General features: G+C 38.8%; 1 protein-coding gene across 3 annotated transcripts in view; it reads left to right on the forward strand.

The window, feature by feature from the left end:
* ZNF410 (zinc finger protein 410) overlaps positions 1–11,884 on the forward strand; it is a 33,315-nt gene extending 21,431 nt beyond the window's left edge. For 2 of the 3 annotated variants that reach the window (XM_010976532.3, XM_031454024.2), the window contains 5 exons: positions 1,284–1,373; positions 3,758–3,883; positions 4,622–4,762; positions 6,206–6,333; positions 11,115–11,884. In XM_010976532.3, coding sequence (XP_010974834.2) covers positions 1,284–1,373; positions 3,758–3,883; positions 4,622–4,762; positions 6,206–6,333; positions 11,115–11,153 — 524 coding nt within the window. In that variant the 3' untranslated portion in view covers positions 11,154–11,884. Of the gene's footprint in view, positions 1–1,283; positions 1,374–3,757; positions 3,884–4,621; positions 4,763–5,058; positions 5,264–6,205; positions 6,334–11,114 lie in introns of those variants that run through there. The other variant, XR_004137433.2, reaches the window with a different exon arrangement.
* The last annotated feature ends 148 nt before the right edge of the window (positions 11,885–12,032 follow it).

A 12,032-nucleotide genomic window follows, 5' to 3' on the forward strand; every position in this document is an offset into this window, starting at 1 on the left:
TCTCCTAGCATCCCTATTTACTAGGATTTACTAGGGTTTCCTGTGTCAAGAACCACAGACAAAGACCAAAATGCATACTTATTATTTCACAGTTGTCATTTTCTGAACTTGCTCTTGGCACTCTCAGTTTCAAGGCTGTGCTCATATTAGTCCTTGTGCCTGAAATTTCCTTTCCTTGTCATCTTGTAAGTTCAGCTTAAATTCAGCTTCTTTTAAAAATTATCACAATAATAATTCCTCCCCTTTTTAAATGCCACTTTTTTTTTGTACAGGAATTTGTATTAAAGTTACTTATGAATACATTTATCTTTTACTACATTGTGACCCTTGGAAGATAGGAACTTCATGTCTGATTTTTTTCACTTTTTATTTTGTAATAATTATGAACTCATGAGAAGTTGCAAAAAGAGTACAGAGAGTTCTGTATGTGCTTTACCCAGCTTCCCCACAAAGTGCCGTCTTGCGTAGTCATAGTACAACATCAAAATTGAAAAGTCAGCAGTACTGTCAGTCTACAGGCCTTATTCAGTTTTTAGCATGCATCTTTGATTTTTAAAATAACAAAGTAATACTGTAGAAAATCAAAATTACAGAAAAACACAAAAAAGAAACTGAATCATCCTTAATACCACTGTCTGGATATAACAACTGTTAACACATTGTTACAGATTTTTTTCTGCGTGCCTCTGACTAAACACCTGTTTTTGTTTGCTTTATAAAATGGAACTATGTAATATCTATTTTATAACTTCTAAAAATCTGCATTTTTATTATTTTGTTGTTGTTGTTGGGGGAGGTAATTAGGTTTTCATTTGTTTATTTTAATGGAGGTACTGGGGATCAAACCCAGGACCTCGCGCATGCTAGGCACTGAGCTATACCCACCCCCCTGTACTTTAAATGAATCTAGAAACTGAATCTTAAAGAGAATTGATGTAAAAATCCTAAGAGCATATGCAGTGTTAATCTTGATATCCCCCAAAGGGATGAGATCACTGCAGAAGGTAGTTCAGTGTAGCTGGGGCTCAGCACTTAGTCAGGAGAGAGAAGGAAATATGATGCTCAGAGGCAGCCACTCTAAAGAAAAGAGCAGGGTTGTCTGGAGGGCTGTGTACCAGGCAATCACTGAGAGGTGACACCTGCTAGATACCCTGGTTGAAATTACGTAGCATGAATTCAAGAAATCAGAGTAAGCCATTGGAAACAGGAAAAGATTGATGGGAAAAGAGAATGATAGTTAATTCATCAGAAGACTGACTTTTTATCTCATTTTCTGTCTCTAGGAGAGAAGCCTTTCCTCTGTGAAGCCCAAGGATGTGGCCGTTCCTTTGCTGAGTATTCTAGCCTTCGAAAACATTTGGTGGTTCACTCAGGTACTAGAACCTGTTCCATTCATAAATTTCAGGGAAGGTGGAGAGCCAAAGGAGTAAAAGGTTAGGATAGCGGTATAAAGAAATCTAAAAAGAAAGAAACTGTTCATTGTAAAGTTTCCTCCTCATCATGACAGAATCAGAAATCAAGGCCCTTGATACTTGTATTCAAAGGCTTGTATAGTGAGTGAGGGTGGAATCTAATTGTTATTATTTTCAACTGAGCCATTGAACTGCTTTCTAATCCAGACCTTTTTTTGAGGAGATCAACAAATTTATTTGGCACTACTCTGGGTGCCTTATAAGTTATTTCAGATATGGCCCATGGAGGTTATTCAGAGCAGAGACTTGCCAAGGCAGGGGTGAACTCAAAGTGGAGAGATTCTAGAATGGAATCAGGTAATTGTTCAAGTGGCTAGCTAGCCATGGAAAGCAAAGGGAAACCAGAAAGGGAGGAGCAGAGAGAAGGAACTGGAAGTTATATATGATGAAGACAGCAAAGCAGTTCTGTGGGAGCAAGGGAGTTGGAGAGGTGTAATCAGTCAGGGATGAGGAATTTCAGAGCTGAGATCCTAGGGTGGAGCAACTTTTTTTTTTTGTGATGGTGATTCTAAGCAGAAGTGACAAACTGATAGCCTGTGGATTAGATGTGGACTTCCCGGTGTGTTTTGCTTGGCTTGTAGAGTGTTTTTATTTTCTTTATTTTACTATGTAAAATTATGTCAAATGTAGTAAAAGTAGAGGAAAAAATGCTTTTTTTTACGTAATAATAATACTATTACTGTACCTGTCAAAATTAACAATAACTCCTTAGCTTTATCTCAGACCTGGTCTATGTTTAAATTCTTTCCAGTTGACTCAGAATGTCTGTTCAAGTGGGTTTATTTAAATCAGGATCCAACAGGGTCCTGTTGTTATATTTGTTAGTAAGTCTTCTTGAATCTAGATCTGTCTACACTTAAATTTTTTTTTCATGCTGTAGACTTACTGCACAACAGAGTAACAGATGAACTGTAGTTCATCCCATGTTTCATGTCATTTAACTTGTTCCCCTATATTTCCTATAAATAGAAGTAAGCCCTAAAAGCCTCCGCTTTTGGCAATGATTTAATGTCACATTAGGAGGTACACGGTGTTTGGTTGTCAAAACTGATCTGTTGGTTCAGGTGGTAATACCCTTGAACACCATTGTAAAGTTCCCTAGCAACCTTTTGCCTTATGGTTTCATCTCTGAATGATGCCTGAATTCATTATTTCATTAGAATTGTGAAATGGTGATTTTTCTAATTCTATTATTCATCCACATTCATTAGCTGGAATTCTTCTCTATAATGAGTCTCACTAGGGCTGTTTGGTAATTTGCACAGGAAAGGCAGGATAAATGTGTAATTCTTTCAGTTGTGTTTTCAGAATAAGATATTGTGTTCTGGTTACTTCTAGTAAGTGTCAGATAAGTGGCATTTTCATTGCTTTTTTCCTCTCTCTCAGTATTGTATTGAATTCATGGATTTCTGTATATTCACTGTATTTCAATCCATTGCAGTTATTTTTCAACAGCTTTTGGACCTATAATGCATATACTTTAAAATTCACCCATTGTAAGTATACACATCAGTGATTTTTAGAAAGTGTATAGAAATGGACAGTCATCACCACAATTCAGTTTTAGAACACTTGTGTCACACCACAAAGTTCCTTTGTGCCCCTTTGCTGTCAATTCCTCCTCCCACCCCAGATCCAGGCAGTCATTGGCCAGCTTTCTGTCTCTATAGATTTTGCCTCTTCTGTGAATTTTCTGGCCATTTCACCTAATTTTTGCTGCCTACTAGTCCCCTGTAGGCATGCATTTTTTACCCTCCTTTGGGTGTGGCTGTCTTAAGTAGGTGGAATGGAGATTGAGGCTTTCAGACTTCAGGACTTAGGGGATAGTTCAGATCATTGTATAAAAGAACCACCATTGCGAATGTTGAAGACTGAGAGTTGTGGCAGGATTGGAATCCAGTGTTGGAATCCTTGAGGATAGTACATGTCCTAGAGGTCATGGAAAACTATCTGAAAAGGTAAGTCAGTATTCTGTGTGGCTGCCATGATCTTATACCAAAGAGACTGTTTTGTGAAAGCAGCACTACAGTGGGTCTGGAAAGAACTGGAGGCTGGGAGTAGTGAGTGTTCTAAGCCTTCTTGGTGTACTCTTCTGGCCTTCTCCCGTGTGCTGAAGGTTGAGAGAGAGGCTGAGGGGAGGTGCACAATGGGAGAAGGACCAGCCTCTTAATGTTTAGTTTAACATCCTCTGGGCTTCTTCATGTAGGGCTTGAATCCATTCTCTTGCTGTCAGAAATATACCCTGTCTTTTTGGTTACCCTGTCTTAACCTGGTGCATGTTTCAGGAGAGAAGCCTCATCAGTGTCAAGTCTGTGGGAAGACCTTCTCTCAAAGTGGGAGCAGGAATGTGCACATGAGAAAGCATCACTTGCAGATGGGAGCAGCTGGGAGTCAAGAGCAGGAACAAACTGGTAAGGAGAAGAGGGTGTAGTGGAGGACTATATTTTGGGGGTTCAAAAGCCAAATAACTGGCCTGTCTGATAGGGAAATTTTCTGTCTTTTGGGTAGAGAGACTGGTCTCATGTAGCCGACTAGTGGTTTCCAAATGTAGCTGTACAGTAAAATCGTTTGCAAGCTTTAAAACATGTATTTTGTATTGCTTGTCCACCACCCTCCCCCCCCCCACCCCATCCTGCTGAGCAAAACAGCCAATAAAGGAGATTACTTGGGAGCAAAATCCAGAGTCTATAGTTTTAAAAGTTCTCCTAGTGAGTTTGATGGTAACTAGTGCTGATCTATGAACCAGCATTTGAGTATCACCGTGATTAAGATTTTTGTATGACAAGGAAGTTTTTTACTTTCATGACTCCTTTTTTTCACCCTAACTTAATACATTTTTATTATTCCTTTCCATGTCTTTCCTTAATCAGTTATTCTATTCCAAATATTCCTTTCTAAGGATGCATCCATCCCATTTCATATGTTAATTATCCAGATGCTGATCACAAGCAAGGATATTTATCCATGAGGCTCAACTCTCCCTTCTAGGTTTATTTTTGTTTTCCAAAAGTAAGTGAAATAGGAGGTGGCATCCAAGATACAGGTTAACTTCTAGTTCTGAAAGAAAAAGCCAGCTTCCTGTGAAGGAAAATGGGGACCAGGCATAGCCTTGACTGCTGTATGTCTTTCACATCCTATTCTCTGTGCAGCTGAGCCACTAATGGGCAGTAGTTTGCTTGAAGAGGCTTCAGTAACCAGTAAAAACCTGGTGTCTATGAATTCCCAGCCCAGCCTTGGTGGAGAGCCCTTGAACCTACCAAATACCAATTCTATCTTAGGAGTTGATGATGGTAAGACTTTCAACTCTCCTTTATTTGGGGAAAATGGACTGCAACCAGGGACTAAGAAATGGGATTGTCTCTGAAATGGAGGTTTTAATTAATTTCATTTCTTGTGAGTAGCAGTAGTATGATTGAGTAGCATTTGTGTTCTTTGTCTCTGGGGTGGGTAAGTGAATCTGTAAAAAAAAACAAAAAATTTTTTTTTCATTGAAAATGTAACAAAAAAATAAAGAGAAAAAAAAATTAAGAAAATTATCTGTAATCCTAGCATCCTAGCCCAACTATTTCTATCTTTCCTATTGCAGTTATGGAAGAACTTAACTTTTAAAACATTTATACAGACCATAACCAGGTTTTACAGAGGAGAATTAAGGCAATTTCTCCATACCTTCAAAAGCCATATCTTCTGGAGAAAAGAAAGGGCTCTCTAGGAAACAGTTGCTCCTCTCTGGTATAGAAATTTCACCCAAGTTACACAGGCCAGGCCCTCTTCTCTGAAAAACTTAACAGGTGAGGTCAGCATGCATTTATTCAGTGCCTACTGTGTACCTGGCACCATGGGAAAGATAAAAGTAGAGGACAGGGACCTTAAAAATCTAGCTGAGAGGTCAAAGCTTACATGTGGGAAATGGCATCTAGGGAGTAGGAGATAGTACGTAAGCCGATGTTGTTATGTGGTATAGTCTGGAAGGGCAGCGTAAGCTAGAAGGCCCCTTAGAAGATACTCTTTGAGAGCTAAGTGGTATATGTGTGAACTATTTCCAGAAGATTTTCCTGGTGATCCCACTGATGAACACTTAATAAGTCTGAGGTCCTATGTTTTAGTTACTTACATCCCACTCAGTCAGTTTTGGGTGGAATGGCCATGTTTTTGTAGCTAATATATAGAGCCCACGAGGCCCAGAGTGTGCTTCCACAATAAGCCTCCTCTGTTTCATAAATGGTACTAGCGGATAACTAAAGCCCGAGGCACAGAAATTGCATGGAGCTACTTAGCCATAAGGAAGAAAGGGAGGAAAGGATAGTGAGTAGGAACTTTAAAGCCAAGTTTAAGGTCTTGACCTGCACGTATTGCACTCTTTGTATCACTGGTGACTGCTTTTAGCATTGGCTCTGGTTCCCTCATTTGCCTGCCTAAGAAGCTTTTGACCTGTTTCATGTGCAATTTTAATCCAGTGGATAGTGCTAAAGCCGTATTACTTAAATTGGTATAGTGAAAAATGGGCAACTCTTATATCAAAATTTTTTGCCTTTTCTTCTCATACCAGTTTTGCAATACTTTCCAAATTCACTGATAATGATTATTAGTCAGAAATTAATTTGAAAGAAATACAGGAACGTGGGATTTGGTTTTTTGGGGAACAGTTTTTAGTGTTCTTAATGAGAGACTTGGTAATTCACGTAGGTATATCTGGATTCACTTTGCATTGAAACATTTTTCTGCTGTTTCAGAGGTGCTTGCTGAAGGATCCCCACGTCCCCTGTCTTCAGTGCCTGATGTGACACATCACTTGGTGACCATGCAGTCAGGGAGGCAGTCATACGAGGTTTCTGTCCTAACTGCCGTAAATCCACAGGAGGTAAATCTGTCTGTTGCTGTTACTTTGTTTCTGTGGAGATTAATGTGGAGAATGATTGAGAATCTAGTTTAGAGGCGCTGAAGAAAATTCTCCAATTTCCCTTTCCTGGAAACTTTGACTAGAATATCTTCCCTTAAGCTAAGCATGAGTCCAGCTTTGAAAGGAGCCCTAGTGTTAGGGTCTCCTGAATTGGGAGCTTGATCAGTCACAGCTGGGACCCTCAACTCTAATTTCCTTTATACACATTCCTTAATTAAATGAGATCAGCTCCTACTGCTCTCTGCCTCCCTTGCGATGAGGATGCTGCTTTATAAAGAAAATAACATCTTGAGACAGAGTGCTCCTTGAGTAAAAAAGGTAGTGACAAAATCATTAATAATTATCATTCATTTTACTAGGGTCATGTATCTGGGAGATATCGGGCTGAACTAACTGGGCATATAGGAATGTGTTTACTTGCTTGTTGTTGAGTAAGAAACATCATTTAAATCTAAGAGGGCTTTAGGTTGATTCTGAGCACTCCTAACCCTATGGTTTTGGCTCTGACCCAGAAAACAGAGTGAAAACCAGTCAGGCTTCTAAAATCTTAGGATATTTCATTGGCCCACATCACGGAGACAGATGACTTCATCACCTGCTTGTTTCTTAGGCACAGGCTTTTGCCAAAAACTTGTGTAGCCTGGATCCTTTCAGTATTATAGTATCTTTCAGGGTGCACGCCTGTATTTTCCCTTTTCCTTTCATTATAACCTTCAGACCACAGTTAGCTGTGGCTGACTATAGCATTCAAATGACTCTGCATCCTATATTGAATATTCTCAATTTTTCTGTGATATTCCTGAGGATACCCAGGATCACAAGGCTCTGGGTATGCATGTTAATGTGTCTACCAGGACCTGTCCTTGTATTCATCATTGTGACACACTGTCTCACTCTTGCTTGTTATATTGAAAGTTTTTGTTATTGGTATCATTGGTTCTTTCCTATGTTGCCTTCTCTAAGTGCTTTGCCTTTATTTTTACCCCTTCATTTATCTGTTTAAAAATCTTTATTATGGAAGTTTTCAAAGAGCATATTTAGTGAGAAAGAGAATAGTATAATGGACCCATGTACCTGTCACCCATCGTCAACAATTAACTCTCTATTGCTCTTGTATCTTCCCTCCTACTGTTTTTGTTGCTGTTTTGTTTATGCTGGAGTATTTTAAATCAAATAACAGACATAAAATTTCATCTGTAAATATTTCAATATGTACCTCTAACAGCTAAAGATTTTTTCATAACTATAGTTGTATCACACCCAACAATATTAACAATAATTTACTGATTGATATCCTCTAATACCTTGCCTTTTCATTTTTTTCTCAAAAGTATCTTTGTATGGTTGGTTGGTTTGAATTAGGATTCAAACAAGGTCTATACATTGCATTTGGTTAATAATTCTCTTTATCTCTAATAGTCCTCCCCCTCTTTTTTCAGTGGCTATCTATTTAAGGAATTAGGTTATTTGTCTTGTAGAATTTCCCACATTCTGGTTTTTGGCTGATTAACTCCTTTTTTATTTGATGTATTTCTCTACCCACAGATTTCCTAAAAACTGGTGGTTACATTTAGAGGCTTGATTAGATTCATGATTGTTTTTATCCCTTGGCAAGAGTATTTCATGGGTGGTACTCTTCCTACTACATCCCATCAGGAGACACATGATGTGTCTTACTGATCTCAAGGTTGACAAGTGGGTTATGTTAAAGTTTTGACAACTGTTACTGATCATGGCCTAGATCTGTTTTTTCATTAGGGCTTGCAAATGGTGATATCCTAATTCTCTTACCCACTTGCTTTTATTAACTGTGATTTTTCTATAAAAGAAATACTTTCATTAACTATTGGGTTGCTCTGAAATAGTTCAGAAAAATCATCCCCCTCTCTTTGTACCTAGTACAAATTATCCTGACAAACCAATCCACAACACTCAGCATTTTCTTTTTTTATATTTGAAATCTTGGAGATTTTCTCTCTCAGACTGCTAAATACCTTTTTTTATTGAAGCACTCCATGTTACTCCAAATAAATGCCAGATTTATAAAAACTTAATTCAATGAAAACAAATACATGTATATTCCTAGATGACTGAAGTATTGTGCTGTACACCAGAAATTGACACAACATTGTAAACTAACTGTACTTCAATAAAAATGTATATTAAAAAAAAACTTAATTCATTCAACAGACATTATGTACCTGATGTGTGCAAGGCACCCTCCTGGGTACTAGTTATACAGTAGTAAACAAAATACAATCTCTGCCTCAAAGAGCTTACAGTCAGAGTTAGGACTAACTAACTTCTACCTTTTATAACTCTGTAACTACATAAATGGTGCCGCTGGAGAAGGGCAACAGATCAGTAAACTGGCAATTTTTATACAGGGCAGTAATGCTAGTCTTGGGGGAAATCAGGGAATAAGTTTTAGAGTTTAACTTGAGACCTGAGGGATGACTAGCGATCATCCTGATGGAGAAGTGGGAGGAACTGGAAGAAATTCAACCAGCATATAGGTAGCAGTGTATACAAAGGCAGAAGTTAAGAGGGAGCAGGGCATGACTGTGGAATCACTAAGGGTTGAGTGTGATGGACATGGAATGGAGAGATGCGTGTGGAATGGGAAAATGAGAACAGGAAAGACAAGCTGGTCCCTCTCTTGAAGGGCCTTACAGGACATGACTTAATCCTGGGGCATTTGGGAGCCACTGCCTGGTTTTAAACGGGGTATGACATTGTCAGGTTTGTGTATACAGAAAGTCCAGTAATAGTGCATTTATTCTCTTGAACCTAGAATTGGCTTCAGAGTGTCCTTGTCTAGGTGATGCTCACTCACAGCCTCAGGCAGACACAGTAACACAGGCTACCTAAGAAAAAGTAAACAAAAGAAAACTTGGTCTTCACCCTAGAAGGATACAAGGGCCTCAGACATTTAATAGAAAAAATATTTAACAACCCAGAGAGGAAAGTGCTGCCCTTAGATGTAGCTGAAAATCCTGCACTATCACTTCTTCCTCTTGGGTCCCTGTGTATTTACAAATACAGCCTCTCTCAGCCTCACTCCTTTTGTGTTTCCTTTACTATTACCATTATTATCTTCCTCTTATCAAGGCATTTCCACTGCTCATCTCCTCCTTTTCCTTCTCAAGGTAGGCTTATCACATCCTCCAGTACCTTCACTTTTTTCAAACTCTAAGCCACTGAAGGCTCCAGGCTTTGTTTCCTCATCCAGGGTCTAGGTACTAACAGACCATTCCTTCAGTGGGTGAGGAATGTTGATTCCTTAGGGTTTCTCAGATACCAGAGAAGGAGAAGGCAGTAGCATCCCTGAAGATGCCACATGCCCATTCAGAATTGTTGTTTAAAGATCACCAGGCATTGTAGGTCAGACCTGTAAGAATCTGCTGATGCACTTCTAATTGGACTCCTATAAATACGCTCTAAAAGTAAAAATAACTTATTAAGAATATCAGAGAACGAAAAATCAAGTATCAGAAAATATGGAAAATACATGAAAAACTGCAAGGTGACTCTCTCTCAGATGGCTCAGACTGGACAGTTATGATTTCCCCTCAGTGTGGCTGGTCTTCTGAGAATCAGAGGACTCACTGTGCAGGCCCAGCTGAGACTCTGGGGCTTTTGGATCTCCTGTGGACTGAAGGTCATCCCAAATAGGGTTCCATAGCCACACCGAGTTCACATTCTTAAACTCAGGAACCAATATAAGTGATTGCCAGGTAGCTTTGACTGTACCATAGAATATTTCCCAAATAAAACAAGGAGGAAAACAGAAATGACAAATTCTTTAACAGTTCTCATAGAGTGCCATTGCTAAGTTTGAGTGCAAACATCTGGATCTTGGTCTAGATTAAAAACATTCCATTCTTACATCTTTACCACGCAGCATCAGATGAAATCTGTGGTTTAAGTTTTAAATTTTTCTTTAAATTTAAAAAAAATCTGTATCATTAAATTCTACTATATAAATTACCTTCATCTAAATTAAGATCACCAAGTAAATACATCTCAGCACAAGAATTTATCAGATTAGATTTTAACCTATGTCATTTTTCTGTTTACACTGTATTATTCCCATCTCATTTTCTTTTCATAATAAAATGGAACCAAATTTCATCAATTAGTATGCAAAACCACCTTTCAGCAGGAACCCTGAGTGTAAAGTAGAATGTCCATGGTAGCTACCACCCTGTTGGAGACTCTCAGGCTTGTCTTGCCTCATCACAGGAAAAGTTTTTTTTAAGCCCAGGGAACCCCTGAATTTTTTTTATTTATATTTTTTTCTCTCATAGAGAACTCATTGAGAGTAGCCTTCCATTCCTTTTACTTCTCCTTGAGCCTTCAGCTAACACAGACTGATGAAAGTTTTTTGGTTCCACCATTTCTGATTTCCCTGTGAGTTACAGATTCCTCCATCACTGACTAGTGAGGATGTGATTACACAAACAGTAGTTTGGCTTATAGACTCAGGATATTTTTATTGCCCTAGTGGAAATGCCAGCATCGTAAAGTGGCCCAAGTGCTGTCCCAAGGCCAGTATTTAAATGAGAGCTGTTAGTTTATGCATGTCTCCTGCTTTGGAAATAGATATCCTTGACTCACCCCTGCAGTGCATTCCTCACTTCTAATTGTAAACCTAATTGTAAACCTTTCATTTTAGTATGACCTATTTTTCTTATTATTCACTGGTAACCTACTCTGGATTTGTTTTTAATCTCTTACAGTTACTAAACCAAGGAGATTTAAGTGAAAGACGGACATGAGCATGGGTGCTGACTGCTGGAAGAGTAGCTCTGTCTGATCCCAGAGTGCATATAGTGGGAACAGGATGCTTATGGCTCACACTATGCCGGAACCAAAATGAATCTGTGAAGGATAGGACCTTGTTTTTGCCTCTGCTCATCTTTCCTGACATAGAAGATGAATGTAGGAGAGCTTCTCTTCAACTACCATTTCATTCAGACAAGGAAGAAAGCAGTGAATATGGGCTGGGTAAATGTACCTACCTCTCCTCCCACTGCAGAATTTTTGGGATGGATTTCTCCCAAAAGTGAATTTGATTACGTGTTGGCTGAAGTTTCCCAGTATGACTGTTGAGGGGCGGTTTTCCTATGAAGAGTTTTCATATGGGTGAACTAAATCCTGCCACCAACCATAAAACTTCACCAAGAAGTTGAGCTTTCAAGATGCCTTGTTGCTTTGGAGAAGGGAGTAATGTCAGTTCTGTTGTGACATTCTCCCTTTAGCAACCTGAGTAAGAAACTCTCTGCCACTGGGCTGCAAAAAAATTAATTACTTGAATCCCTGCTTGGCCCAGGCTGAGGTACTATCTTGTCCTATACACCTCTACTTGGCCATTTTGCTTTCTTTGTTTATGGAACATGGAACATATAGTAGCATGTTAAGAGGTTGTTTGTTTTTTGTTTTTAAGTTAAAAATCAAATGATTCAGAACAATGGTTTTTCCTTTAAATAAACAAAACAGTTGGTCAGTTCTTTGGCTCCTTGTTTTAAACAAAATTTTTCTTAGGAGATTGAGAAAATAGTTCAGTCTTTCCCTTTAATGTAGGGGACTGATTTACCCTTAGGAGTCCATGCGGGTAAAAACTGAGCTCAGGAGTCTTAGGGAACATGGCATGAGCA

This window comes from Camelus dromedarius, chromosome 5 (genome assembly GCF_036321535.1).
Source record: "Camelus dromedarius isolate mCamDro1 chromosome 5, mCamDro1.pat, whole genome shotgun sequence".
NCBI lineage: Eukaryota > Metazoa > Chordata > Mammalia > Artiodactyla > Camelidae > Camelus > Camelus dromedarius.